This window comes from Phascolarctos cinereus, unplaced genomic scaffold, assembly GCF_003287225.1.
Source record: "Phascolarctos cinereus isolate Bilbo 61053 unplaced genomic scaffold, phaCin_HiC Scaffold_4;HRSCAF=312, whole genome shotgun sequence".
Lineage (NCBI taxonomy): Eukaryota > Metazoa > Chordata > Mammalia > Diprotodontia > Phascolarctidae > Phascolarctos > Phascolarctos cinereus.
Genome location: NW_027555847.1, coordinates 2807992 through 2822501, shown reverse-complemented (window position 1 = coordinate 2822501; position 14510 = coordinate 2807992). Strand labels below are relative to the sequence as shown.

The following is a 14510-nucleotide window of genomic DNA, read 5'->3' as shown; positions in this document are numbered from 1 at the left end:
CACGGAGGCCTCCGGCCCAGCCCAGGACTCACAGGTGCAGTCGTGAGCTGCCCTGTTTGCATTTTGACCAACCTTGGGCTGTTGGACACGTAGTAACAGGATCGCCCCTTCTGACCGTGTTCTTTCTCCTCCCCACTTTTGGGGGTCTGCTCATGGCTGTGGCTGCCGGAGCTGTGGCCAGTGTGGTCAGGTGTCTGCACTCTGCGCTGCTTCCCAGAAGGCACCTGCTGTTTCCTTGTGGCCTTCCTAGCTGGCCTTCTGACGGGCATGGATGTTGCTTCCGTTCCCAGACCTTCACTGCCTGGCCAGCCATTCCTAGCTTGTAGCGATGCGCTAGCTGTGACTAGCTGATCTGCTTGGAATATTTTTTTCTGACAAAAGGATGTTTTTTTTTTCCTGCCAATGTCATCTTAGCTGTGAATGCCTGGGGCCCACAGTAGGGACCGGGCCACGCTGTGGTGCCCTTCTGGGGCGCCGCCCCGGGACAGGCGCGTCTTTCTTCCCAGCTGCACCGTCATGGACCTTCCTGGCTCTGAACCCTCTTGGTGGTTTAGGGTCAGGGAGAGTGCTCACCAGTTCCGTTTCTCTGAGTCTAGATGTGGTTAATCTGGTCAGTTTCTGATAAAGGGTTTGTCTTCCTCTGCGGGTTGCCTTTCATGCTCTGTGGGCAGCGGGCGGCTCGTCCATGTCTCAGTCCCTCGTTCCTGATTCTGGGAGTCCAGCTTTTCTCAGACTTGTCTGTTGCATGTGCCCCTGCGGCCCCCATCTCTCCCTTCCAAAAGTCCCGGGTGTTGCTCTTTGTTTTCACATAATCAAATCCTCCTGTGGCCTCAGATCCATCTGTTCTCATTCATTCAGCATCCAGGTATTTATTAAACGTCTGCTGTGTGTGCGAAGGCTGGGGACAGAAACCCAGAAGGAAGTAAGGCCTGCCCTCAGGAAGGTTACCGGTGAGGGTGTAGGGAAGGAGGATGCACAAGGTACGCAGAAAAATAAATGTGTAGGAGGTGCAGAATGCTTGAGGGGAATGGGCACTAGCAGTGGGGATGAGGATCAAAAGGCTGCTTTGGAGGCATCTTTGAATGCTGTGAGGCAAAGTTGGGGGGCCCTGCACGTACATGCAGGTCCAACAAAGGAGCAGAGAAAGAGCAGTCAGAGAGGTAGGAGGAGAATCAGGAGAGAGCAGGGGTCCTAAAAGCCTAGAGAGGAGACAGTATTGTCACAGTTAAAATCAGGTAAACTGAGGCACGATGTTCTGAGCATATCAGTTTATTAGTAAAGCGACAGTTTACCAGTACATGGGAGCTGAGATTCCCCAGTAAGGCCAAGACCCAAGGCAGGGACAGCGCTTTTACAGTTTTGGGGGGTACAGAACAAAGTACGGGGCATTGGGAGCAGGGAACAAGGTATGATTGGGCACGGGGCTGAGGCGTGGGGGATGACAGGAGAGGTTGGAAATTGGGAGTGAGGGGCTGCCAACAAGCCCCTGCTTCCCTCCCGAGTCTAACAAGTGGTCATTGTTTGAGGCCACCTGCGAGGTCAGAGGGAGGCGGCCCAGCTCCCGGATGTCCTTGAAGGATGGCTTAGTGGGATTTATCCATTAAGAGAGAGAGAGCGCTTTCAGTTGGATGAGGTTGGAAACCAAGATGCAGAGAGCTCAGAGAGAAAGTGGAGGCTCCTGGTGTAGATGGCCTTTTCTGGGCCCTTGCCCACAAAAGGGAAGAGAGCTATGGGGCAGTAAATAGCTAGGGGGGATGGAAAGGTCCAGTGAGGGTTTGTTGAAGGTGGGGGAGATGTGGGCATGTTTGTAGGGAAGGCTCCAATAGAGAGGGAGAGACTGAAAATAAGTGAGAAAGGGGGGGAAGAGAGGGGACGGACTGGAAGAGGCTCACTTGTTAGCATGGTACATGGGAGTGAAGAAGGAGTGAGGGGCAGAGGGTGCCTGGGTGATGGGAGAAGAGGAGGAGGCGAGAAGGGGAGCTCACTAGACCGGTGGCTAGGGAAGCTGGGGGAGGTCTGAGGAGGTGAGAAAGTCTGGAGGGTGGGGGGGCCTGAGGAGGGGGCCAGAGCAGGATGGTTGGGCAGCGACGAGGGCCCGGGGGAGACTGCGAGCGACTCCTGAGGAGAGAACGCTGGCGCTGCCTTGGCACAGCAAGGGGGCAGAGGGTGATCAGTGCAGGGGTCACGGCCTGGGAGAGAATCCAGGGCAAATGGCGAGAATGGAGAGCAGGGTCACGGTTGGGAAGGTGCAGGCGGGAAGCCAGTAGACTGTGGGTGGCTGGGGGGTTTTGGCATCGTTGAGTATGGAGGTGGTCCCTCTGTGGGTGGTGGCAAGGCCACGGGTGTGGCTGGAGTGGGTGCAGGGCAGCTCTGGGAGGCCATTTGAGGGAGAGTCAGTATGTGTGTTGAAGCCCTTCGTGCGAGGGGAAGCTGAGGCAGGCACTGAACTTGGGATGGGCAGGGAGTGCCCCAGGTCTGAACTGAGGGGGATGGAGCGGGAGGGGAGGAAGGAAAATGAAGTGACAGAGGGGCTCTGAGGCCTTCCACCATGGGGTCGGGGTGGCAGTCCAGCTTCTCTCCGCCTCCTCTGGCCTCTCCAGGGCTGGCCTGCTAGGGATGGGAGTTCTTTGGAGCCTTGGCCAAGCTCAGCCTGCTGGGCTGTGCCCCTGAGCTGCCCTTCCCCAGAGACACCACTAGGTGACAGCATATGCCATGTGGGCGGAGGTCTTTTGCAGCTCAGGCCCCAGGCAGAGCTGCTGCTCTTTGGTGGGCACTCGAGTGCCCATTTGCAGTGGACTGACCATCCAGTTCTAGAGGGCCCACCTCCCAGGCTTGGGGGTGTGGGGTTTGGGGCCAGCAGCATGGAGACCTTCTGTGAGTGTGTCCCTCTGTCTCTGCTGGGGGGGTTGGGGGCACTGGGGAGGCTGAAGGGGGCTCCGTAATTAACAAGGTTTGAGGCCCCTCTGTGTCTGGGGGTCATGGGGGGCTCTGTAATAAAGTTTGAGGCCCCTCTGTGTCTGGGGGGGTCATGGGGGGCTCCGTAATTAACAAGGTTTGAGGCCCCTCTGTATCTGGGGGGGTCATGGGGGGCTCCGCAATAAACAAGGTTTGAGGCCCCTCTGTGTCTGGGGGGGTCATGGGGGGCTCTGCAATAAACAAGGTTTGAGGCCCCTCTGTGTCTGGGGTGGTCATGGGGGGCTCCATAATAAGGTTTGAGGCCCCTCTGTGTCTGGGGGGTCATGGGGGGCTCTGTAATTAACAAGGTTTGAGGCCCCTCTGTATCTGGGGGGGTCATGGGGGGCTCCGTAATAAACAAGGTTTGAGGCCCCTCTGTATCTGGGGGGGTCATGGGGGGGCTCCGTAATTAACAAGGTTTGAGGCCCCTCTGTATCTGGGGGGTCATGGGGGGCTCCGTAATAAACAAGGTTTGAGGCCCCTCTGTGTCTGGGGGGGTCATGGGGGGCTCCGTAATTAACAAGGTTTGAGGCTCCTCTGTATTTGGGGGAGCTCCGTAATTAACAAGGTTTGAGGTCCCTCTGTATCTGGGGAGGTCATGGGGGGCTTTGTAATTAACAAGGTTTGAGGCCCCTCTGTGGGGGGGGGTGTAGAGTAGGGGGTGGGGCCGGCCAGGCATTCATCACTTCTCTCTCCTTGCCTTTGCCAGGTGTGGGAAACTCGCGATGTCACCGGTGTATTACAGGGCAGAACGTGAGCGATGCCTCCCTGCGTGAGAGCCATGCCTTTCTGGACATCTTGGAACCCTTCATTCAGTACCTGTGTACAGAGAACCGCTCCCAGCAGAAGGGCCTGCTCAAGCACGAGGTGGTCCAGAGGTTCCTGCGCCTTCTGTCCACCATCCAGGGTAAGAGCCGGCCGGGGGCCTCTTGGAACCTTGGGCCATCATTGCCTCGATTTGGTGCCTGGGGTAGTGCGACAGGAACCTCTCTCTCCCCATCCCCCCATGCCCTCCCCTGCCCCCCAGGTTTCATGGGAGGAAGAGGAAAGAAATCTGGGAGGTTCCAGAGGGTCTTCTTAGAGACTGAAATAGGCCTGGAGCGCAGGTGGGTGGAAGGGAATGCTCTGGGATGTGACCCTGTGGCGGGAAGGGAGCCTGGCTGAGCCACCAGAGGAGCGAGGGGACAGACCCCCCAGGTTTGGGGCTAGACCTCAGCCGCTGCTGACCTGGCCAGGCCTCCTGTTCCCCACCATCTGTTTTGGAGAGTCAGAGGAGGGGCACCCTGGCTTTTTGCCTGGGCGCTGGTCTGTGGGTCACTGTGGCTGGAGAAGCCAGCAAGAGGCTGTTCTGAGACTCTTCCCTCAAGAGTCTGGGTGTTCTGGAAGAGAGTTGTGGGGAGAGCCGGGCTCCCCTCTCCCCCGAAGCCCCGCTCAGCAGATGCCGCCGCTGGCCGCGGGCCCTCGGGGTGACCCTGGGCCGGTCACGCCCCCCTCTGCTTCTGCAGTCCTCCCCCCCCTCATCGTTTGTGAGTTCGACCACGCATGCGCCAGCACCTTCATCCGGCTGCTGCTGGAGAAGCAGAAGTGGCACGAGGTCCTGCTGCTGTTGACCGGTAAGGCCGATGACGAGCCGTCCGTGGCCGACGGCCTCATGAAGAACTGCAACCTCTCAGACCTGGACATCTGCACCGTCATCCAGCACCTGAGCCGCTGGGACCGGCGCCGCCTCTACCTCCTGGGCTGCCTGATCGACTGCGGGGGTGAGCGGGGGCAGGCGCGGGCTGTCCCCTCCCAGCCATGGCCCTTTCCTTCCCCACGTGGAGGGCAGCCCCTCGAGCCCCTAGCCCTTTTCCTTCTCTGCTGCCGTCTCCCTTGGGTTGGGGGCCCAGGGCTCCGGCAGCAGCTCCTCTACCCCCCCAGGGCTCAGCGATTTAGGCTTCTCTGTTCTGCAGCCCCCACGGAGGGGCTGGACAGGAACCGAGACTGTGAAAGACCACTCACGATGTGCTTGAAAAGTGGGGATTATCAGCTGGCCTTCCTGCTGTTGACCAAAGGCGCGGACCCCCGGGGGCATGACCCTCACAGAAGGGGACATGCCCCTCCACGTGGCGCTGTTCATCTACTTGGATAAGCGAGGTATGGCAGCTCCTCCTGGAGGGCGCGGAGAAGCGGCCTTTGTAGACTGACTGGCAAGCGTAGAGCGGGGTGGGATGCTTTCCTCCGGCCTTCAGAACACAGGGGAGGCTTTCAGCCTCGCCCTGAAAGGCCGTCCTCAGATGAGTCGGCTTCTCATTCCCTGTCTAGTCCCCTGGCCCTTCGGTGATCAGGGCTCAGTCTTGGGGGGTGAGCAGCAAGGGGCCGAGAGAGGCCTCCATTGTCCTGTCCCCTGTCCTGTGCCCCAGGCCCCCAGGGAGAAGGGCTCGGTCTTGGGGGGCAAGCAGCGAGGGGCCGAGAGAGGCCCCCCCATTCTGTCCCCCGTCCTGTCCCCGCCCCCCAGACTCATGTGGCTCTTGCCTGTTGTCATCCGCAGCGGACATCGGCTTCACCTTCCTGAGTCACCTGCTGGACCTGTACACCTCCAGCCCATCAGACTTCTCCTTCCTGAACCCCAACGCGCAGGATGCCAACGGGAACACGGTGATGCACATCATCTTCCAGAAGGGGATGCTGAAGCGCGTCAGGAAGGTGATGTACTTGCTGGCTGGGTTCGACATCGACTTCAGCCTCAAGAACAAGGACGGCAAAGACGTCCGGCACCGCATCAAGAAGAACGACTCTCTGCTGCTGACCTGGAAGAAGGCTGTGATGGAGAACCGCAAGAAGGGCCGGCCGGACCAGATCTCCTCACACCCGCCGTGCCTCCTCAAGACACCGCCCGCTGGCCCCACGCAGCAGCAGAAGAACGCGGCCCCCTCCGTGGTGGGCTCCGCCTCGCGGCTGCCACTGGGAGACACGACTCTGTGGGGCGACGGGCGGGCCCCCGATGGCCGGGACGGGGGTGGGGCACCGGGCGCCACACGGCCGGGGGCCGATGGCGGCAAGCCCTTCGGTCTGCGGGACAGCCTGGTGCAGGCCATCCTCGCCCTGATCCAGCAGATGGAGCTGGGCTCCCTGGGCCCCGAGGACACACCCCTGTCCCCCAAGCCCACCCCAGCGGGGGCCACGGAGGAAGGGAACCCCGAGGACCACGCGGTGCCCGAGGATGGCGACAGCGAGACTCCCGGAGAGAAGGCACCTCCCCCGGCCAAGCCGGAAGCAAAGGACACCCGGCCCCAGCTGGGGGCGGAGCCCCCACCCGCGGAGAACAGGGAAGAGCGGCGGCGTCGGGGCGAGGGCGTGGAGGAAGAGGTGGCGGACGCCCCCGCGCAGTTGCTGGAGGGCTACCTGCCGGACTTTGACAACATGACCTGGGAGATCGAGTGCACGTCGGAGATGCTGAAGAAGCTGGCGAGCAAGGCGGTCACGCGGGTGCTCAGGAAGAAGATCGTGCTGGCCATCCAGCACCTGGGCAACGGCGAGTGGACGCAGGGCCTGCAGAAGCGGCTGCGGCACCTGCGCGGCGACATCCGGCTGTACGAGGCCAAGCTGGACAAGGGCGCCCGCATGCTCTGGGAGCTGGCCATCGACTTCTCGCCGCGCTGCAGTGAGAACCCCGAGAAGATCATTGCCACGGCGCGGGCCGCGCATCCCCTGGAGACATCGGGCGGCGTCTACACGGAGATCATCCGCATCTGGGACGTGGTGCTGGACCACTGCAAGCTGAACGACGCCATCAGGGCCATCTGTGCGGCCTACAACCGTGGCCTGTCCTGCGTCCTGCGCAAGAAGCTGAAGGGCATCCACACGGGTCAGCTCTCCTCAGGCCTCAAGGTCCAGAAGCGCATCCCGCGCTGCTACGTGGAGGACACGGATGCCGCGGATGGCCGGGGCCGTGAGCGCGCGGTGCCCGAGTACTTCCCGCCCGCCAGCGCCGTGGCCACCGAATACAACATCATGAAGTTCCACAGCTTCAGCACCAGCATGGCGCTGAACATCATCAGCGACTCTGCCACGCCCGCCGAGTACCCCTTCCGGGTGGGCGAGCTCGAGTACGCCGTCATCGACCTCAACCCGCGGCCCCCGGAGCCCATCATCCTCATCGGCCGCAGCGGCACGGGCAAGACCACGTGCTGCCTCTACCGCCTCTGGAAGCGGTTCCACTCCTACTGGGACAAGGCGGACCGGGCGGGCAGCCCGCTGCTGGCCAAGCACGTGTGGCGGCGTGGGGCGGGCCGGGCAGCCGAGGAGGAGGAGGAGGAGGGGGAGGAGGAGGAGGAGGAGGGGGAGGAGGCCGCCGAGGACGCCGACGATGAGGATGGGGGGTCCCCGGGGCCCGAGGCCGCGGACGGCAGCGGCGACGAGGACCCCGAGGACGGGCCGCCGGAGCCCGCGGACCAGGCGGCTGAGCCCGTGCAGGCCGTGCGGCTGGAGCACCTGCGGCAGGTCTTCGTCACCAAGAACCACGTCCTGTGCCAGGAGGTGCGGAGGAACTTCGTGGAGCTGACCAAGTCCAGCAAGGCGACCAGCCACTTCCGACCGCTGGAGCCCGGCGTGCACCGGCTGCAGGACGTCAGGGACGAGAGCTTCCCGCTGTTCGTGACCTCGCGGCAGCTGCTGCTGCTGCTGGACGCCTCGCTGCCCGACCCCTTCTTCCTGAGGAATGAGGACGGCAGCCTCAAGCGTCACATCTTGGGCTGGTCCTCGCACGAGGAGGCTGCCATCCCCGGCCGGCAGGAGGAGGCCGAGGCCGGCGACTACGGCGAGGAGGACGAGGCGGCGGAGGCGTGTGGTGGCGAGACCGACCCCCGTGTGTTCGTGACCTACGAGGTGTTTGCCAACGAGATGTGGTCCCAGATGGTGAAGGGCAAGACGCCGTACAACCCGGCGCTAGTGTGGAAGGAGATCAAGTCCTTCCTGAAGGGTTCCTTTGAGGCGCTGAGCTGCCCACAGGGCAGGCTGACCGAGGATGCCTACCAGAAGCTGGGCCGCAAGCGCTCGCCCAACTTCAAGGAGGACCGCGGCGAGATCTATGCACTCTTCCGCCTCTACCAGCGCATCCGCTCGCAGCGGGGCTACTTCGACGAGGAGGACGTCCTCTACAACCTGTCGCAGCGGCTGTCCGGGCTGCGCGCGCTGCCTTGGTCCATCCACGAGCTCTACGGCGACGAGATCCAGGACTTCACGCAGGCCGAGCTGACGCTGCTGATGCGCTGCATCGATGACCCCAACGCCATGTTCCTCACGGGTGACACGGCGCAGAGCATCATGAAGGGCGTGGCCTTCCGCTTCAGCGACCTGCGCTCGCTCTTCCACTACGCCAGCAAGAGCTGCGCGGACAAGAAGCGCTGCCCCGTGCGCAAGCCCCGGCGCATCTACCAGCTCTACCAGAACTACCGCTCCCACTCAGGTGCGCGGGTGGGGGCGGACGGGCACCCTTACGTGCGGTTCTGCGCACACGTACGCAGACGTGCACGCGCACATACATATGGTCACACACGGACACAGATGTGCACGTGTGTACCCACACATGCGTGCAGTCACACACACGGTGATGAGCACGCACTGACACACTTAGATGGTACCCTTACGTGCACACACATGTAAGGCCACACACACTGACACATGTGCAAACACATGTGCGTACACTCACACACACCGACACAGATGTACACGTGTACATGCACATACGTATGCTCACATGGTCATGTGCACGCACTGACACACTTAGATGGTACCCTTACGTGCAGCCACACACGCACACACACACACACGAGCGCGCACACATATGGTCACACGCTGACACAGATGTACACGTGTGTACCCACACATGCGTGCAGTCACACAGACGGTTGTGCGCACACACTGATACACTTAGATGGACACCCTTATGTGTACTCACGCACACACACGTGTACACACATGCGCGGTCACATACACTGACACAGATGTATACAAGTGCACATGCACATATGTACGCTCATGCGCTTGCACTGACACACTTAGATGGTACCCTTACATGCAGCCACACACATGACCACACACAGTGACACGTGTGCACACATGTGCATATACTCACAGTGACACAGATGTACAGTGTGTACCTACACACACGTGCAGTCACACATACGGTCATGCGCACACACGTGTGGTCACACACGTGTACACACGCACACGCACATACGTATGCTCACACATGGTCATGCGTACACACAGACACACTTAGATGGGTACCCTTACGTGTAGCCACACGCGCGCACACACACACACACACGAGCATGCACAAGTGTGGCCCCACACACTGACACGTGCACACACGTGTGCATACACACACAGGCACACTTAGATGGGTACCCTTATATGAAGTCACACGCACACGCATACGCTCACACACACGGTCACAACAAGGACACTCTTAGATACATTCACGTGCGCGTGCACATGTGTGCGCTCATATGCACGGTCACACACACACAGATAGCTTCATACGCTCACATGCATCCTCACCCCCCGTACGTTCACACGCACAGTCACATATTGTTACACGCATACATACGCATACGTGAATGAATACGCATTCATACTCAAGCACGTTCACACACACACTCACACTTAGGCACACGCACACGATGCATGTTCGTTTGCACTTGTAGACACCACACACACAGATGTATACCTGTACTGACATACACACGAAGCTGTCAGAGGGCCATCAGTTCTATGGAGGGTAAAAGCCAGGCCGCAACAGGGGCGTAGAGGGCATTTCTTGGGAGGAGGGATCACTGTCTGGTAGAGTGGCCAGGGAGGGCTCCCTGGTGGCGGGAGGGACCTGCCAGGGAGTGGAGCTGGGGAAAGAGGAGAAGGGAGGAGGGGTCTTCTCCCCGCAGTCCCTGCCTGCGTGGTCTGGGCTCAGTGTCCCCGCGGATGAGGTGAGGCGGGTGGGCTGGACGTGGCCCTCCGCACCCCTGCCTGGTGGAGTCCGGGGCATGGTGCCCCTCACCAGCCCCTTCCCTTCTGGCGCAGGCATCCTCAATCTGGCCTCAGGGGTGGTCGACTTGCTGCAGTATTACTTCCCCGAGTCCTTCGATCGTCTCCCGAGGGACGCTGGTCTCTTTGACGGCCCCAAGCCCACCGTGCTGGACTCCTGCAGCGTCAGTGACCTGGCCATCTTGCTCCGAGGCAACAAAAGGAAAACCCAGCCCATCGAGTTTGGAGCCCACCAGGTGTGTTGGCGCTCGGCGGCCATCGGGGCATCGGGAAGGACCCCCGAGGCCCTGGAGCCCAGGCTTGGCCAAGTGGGAGTGCGCTGCTGCGTCCCCGATGGGAATCACCCTCGCTCTTCGGGGATGCCTCCAGAGAGCGGCCATCCTCTCATTCAGCCCTTGGGGCTCTTCTCCATGCTGGGCCCCTCCGTGGACGGACGGGGTGGAACATTGCAGGACGTGGGGGAAAGAATGCGTCTTTGTCTCTCAAAGAGGCTTCCTGTCCCCCCGGGAGAATTGGAAGGGTCTCAGGGCAGCGATCCCAGGCTGGGAGCCTCCGCCTTCCCAGTTTCCAGCCTTGTTCCCCATCCCCCGCCTCATCCTAGCTCATGCGGCCTGCCCCGGCTCTGCCTGGGGAGCTCTCTCTTGCCCAGGCTTCATTGAGTCCACCCACGTGTATGTGTTTGTGTGTCCCTGCGTGTGTGTGCATTTGTGATTCTGGACTTTCTTTACATAGATGCATGTGTATATAGACATAGACATCCGTGCAGCTTTGTGTGTGTCTCTGTCCGTCATCTACATGTTTCTGAACTCCACAAACGAGGAGCGTTTCCACAGAAGGAGGCGACATGCCACGTGTGCCTTTCAGAGCCACCCTGAGGCCTGTGGGCCTTAGAGCGCGTGCAGCCAGTGGTTTTCTGTCTCTTTTCTCTCTCTCTGTCTGTCACTGTCTCCCTCTCCCTCTCTCTCTGTCTCTGTCTCCCTCTCTCTCTGTCTCTTTTCTCTCTCTCTGTCTGTCACTGTCTCCCTCTCTCTCTGTTTCTGTCTCTTTCTCTGTCTCTCTTTGTGTCTTTCTCTCTGTCTCTCTCTGTCTGTCACTGTCTCCCTCTCTCTCTGTCTCTGTCTCTTTCTCTGTCTCTTTGTGTCTTTCTCTCTGTCTCTCTCTCTGTCTCTGTCTCCCTCTCTCTCTGTCTCTTTTCTCTCTCTCTGTCTGTCACTGTCTCCCTCTCTCTGTGTCACTGTCTCCCTCTCTCTCTGTCTCCCTCTTTCTCTGTCTCTGTCTCTTTCTCTGTCTCTCTCTCTGTCTCTGTTTCCCTCTCTCTCTGTCACTGTCTCCCTCTCTCTCTGTCACTGTCTCCCTCTCTCTCTGTCTCTGTCTCTTTCTCTGTCTCTCTCTGTCTGTCACTGTCTCCCTCTCTGTCTGTCACTGTCTCCCTCTCTCTCTGTCACTGTCTCCCTCTCTCTCTGTCTCTGTCTCTTTCTCTGTCTCTCTCTGTCTGTCACTGTCTCCCTCTCTCTCTGTCTCTGTCTCTGTCTCTGTCTCTTTCTCTGTCTCTCTCTCTGTCTCTGTCTCCCTCTCTCTCTGTCTCTCTCTGTCTCTGTCTCTGTCTCTTTCTCTGTCTCTCTCTCTGTCTCTGTCTCCCTCTCTCTCTGTCTCTGTCTCTGTCTCCCTCTCTCTCTGTCTCTGTCTCTTTCTCTGTCTCTCTCTCTCTGTCTCTGTCTCCCTCTCTCCCCCCACTCTCCCTCTCCCTCCTCTGCATATTTGCCGTGCACCCATGACTTCCTTCGGAGAGGGCACAGACCCTTTGAGGACAGGCTCTGTGTCTTCCTTTGCCTCAGCAGGCCCAGCCCCTGGCCCTGATGGCTGTGCTGCTCAGGCGGTACGGCCGCCATATTGTTCCCCGGGGCCGGGGCTGCCTCCCCTTCCTTTCTTGGTCTTGACCCTCCCTGCCCTGTCGGCTGTTCTGGTCCCCCTCGCAGGTGATCCTTGTGGCCAACGACGTGGCCAAAGAGAAGATCCCCGAGGAGCTGGGCCTGGCTCTGGTGCTGACCATTTATGAGGCCAAGGGTCTGGAGTTTGACGACGTCCTCCTGTACAACTTCTTCACGGATTCGGAGGTATTTGAAGTTCCCTTGTCGTGCGTGGGTGTGGTGAGGGGGAGGGAGGTGAGGGCGGGGGGCTCAGACCGGGTGGAGGTGACTGCCTCTTCCCTCCATGCCGCCTGCAGCTGACACGCTGGGCGCCACATGCGGGGCAGTCCACGGCCATCCTGGTGGTTGCTCTCGGCTCTGGGATCCGTCGGGAAGGACCGGCTGTAGCCGCCAGGTTGCCAGCCTCCTCTTTGGGGCATCCTTGGCTTTCCACTCTGCCCCTTTGGCGGGAAGGCTTCACTTGGTGCCCGTGACCTCTGGCCGTCTTGCACGTGGAGGCAGGGCCTTCCGAAGGCCCCCGTCCCGTGCCCACTGCAGGCTTGGGTTGGCATTCTTACGTGGGCTGTCTTTGGAGAAGAATGCTCAGCACGTGGCAGATGCTGCCTTCGCACAAGCTCTTGCCTTGAGCCGGTTTGGTGGGGGCTGGTGTGGGGGAGGCGGTTCCCCGTGGAGTTCTGGGGCCAGGCCTCGCTCTGGCCCTCCCGGCCGGTCTCTGCTGGAGTGTTCTGACCCACAGGGAAGGCGTGGAGTGGCCAGACTCTGGTCCAGAGCCGGATGAGGCCTCTCATCCGAACTGTGGCCCGGGGGATTTGAGCCAAGTCGTTTGTCTTCACACCCGGCGAGTGAGGGTCCGGTGAGCCCCGTTGCCTTGAGTCGCAGCTGAGCAGCATTTGCCAGCCCAGGAGCCCTTTCTGCCAAGGGAGAGGGGAGCTGACCCTCCTGGCCTGTGGTGTCACCTTCCATGGCTGGTGCTGGGAGCAGGACTGGGGGTCCTTCTGCTGCCCCCTCCTCATAAGGGCAGTGGCTTGGCCACTGGTCGCAGTGGAGGCTGGGGGATTCCTGAGCAACCCCAGGCCAGCTGGAGGCAGATGAGAGCCTGCCAGTTGTGAGAAGGTGGCCCTTCCCCTGGGAGGGGGACAGGGGGAGGGCTGGGACTTTGGTGGTGTGCCCCATCCCTGGCTCTGGGATGGATGCTCCATGAGGGCAGGCATCACGTGGGTGGTTTTCGTCCGCATAACTCCTGGCCTGTGGCCTAGGGTCTGGCCCACGTTTGGCCTCCATCAGGGCTTGTTGAGGCGGCTGGTTGAAGTGCCTCTCTACGGCCCCTCCCAGAACAGGGAGTTAGAGAAAACGAGGAGGGGGAGCCCTGGCCCATTGTTCTTTGGGGTGCTATGGGTCCCTTATGTCTCTCGGCCTCTGCTGCCCCAGCACCCCATGCTGGCTCTGCTCTTCTGGCCCCACTTGTGTCCTGGCATCTGCCGGAGGTGCCAGGATCCTCATCCTAGTGCTGGCTTCTCTGTCTCTCTCTGATGGGAGAGCCTGCCCGCTGCTGGCTTCTCTCTCTGTCAGGAGGTCCGGCCTGCCCTCCACTGGCTTCTCTCTCTGTCAGGAAGTCCGGCCTGCCCACTGCTGGCTTCTCTCTCTGTCAGGAGGTCCAGCCTGCCTGCTGCTGGCTTCTCTCTCTGTCAGGCAATCCAGCCTGCCCGCTGCTGGCTTCTCTCTCTGTCAGGAGGTCCAGCCTGCCCGCTTCTGGCTTCTCTCTCTGTCAGGCGGTCCAGCCTGCCCGCTGCTGGCTTCTCTCTCTGTCAGGAGGTCCAGGCTGCCCGCTGCTGGCTTCTCTCTCTGTCAGGTGGTCCAGCCTGCCCGCTGCTGGCTTCTCTCTCTGTCAGGAGGTCCAGGCTGCCCGCTGCTGGCTTTGTCTCTCTCTGTCAGGAGGTCCAGGCTGCCCGCTGCTGGCTTCTCTCTCTGTCAGGAGGTCCAGGCTGCCCGCTGCTGGCTTCTCTCTCTGTCAGGAGGTCCAGCCTGCCCGCTGCTGGCTTCTCTCTCTGTCAGGCGGTCCAGCCTGCCCGCTGCTGGCTTCTCTCTCTGTCAGGCGGTCCAGCCTGCCCGCTGCTGGCTTCTCTCTCTGTCAGGCGGTCCAGCCTGCCCGCTGCTGGCTTCTCTCTCTGTCAGGAGGTCCAGGCTGCCCGCTGCTGGCTTCTCTCTCTGTCAGGAGGTCCAGCCTGCCCGCTGCTGGCTTCTCTCTCTGTCAGGCGATCCAGCCTGCCTGCTGCTGGCATCTCTCTCTGTTGGGCGGTCTGGCTGGCTCGTATCCGGCGTCTGTCCTTCTGCCGGGCGGTCTGGCTGGCTCGTATCCGGCGTCTGTCCTTCTTCCAGGCAGTCCAGCCTGCCCACTGCTGGGCTGCTCCTGGCTCTGCCCAGGAGAAGGTCCACCTTGCCCTGCGGGCCACATCGGGACTCAAGGGAGAGGCAGGGGTAGAGTGGGGCTATCCCTGAGGTTGTGATAGAAAAGTGATGCTTCCTCGTGTCAGCAGGTGGCCACAACATGACAAAACGTAGTTGAAAATGAGGTGTGTTACAAGGGAAATGACCCTGCACGCGAGC

General features: G+C 60.8%; 1 protein-coding gene across 1 annotated transcript in view; it reads left to right on the top strand.

The window, feature by feature from the left end:
* TRANK1 (tetratricopeptide repeat and ankyrin repeat containing 1) overlaps positions 1 to 14510 on the top strand; it is a 61262-nt gene that overhangs the window by 23641 nt on the left and 23111 nt on the right. The window contains 7 exon segments of the mRNA XM_078152007.1: positions 3701 to 3862; positions 4461 to 4715; positions 4908 to 5023; positions 5025 to 5091; positions 5486 to 8401; positions 10015 to 10214; positions 11955 to 12092. Coding sequence (XP_078008133.1) covers positions 3701 to 3862; positions 4461 to 4715; positions 4908 to 5023; positions 5025 to 5091; positions 5486 to 8401; positions 10015 to 10214; positions 11955 to 12092 — 3854 coding nt within the window.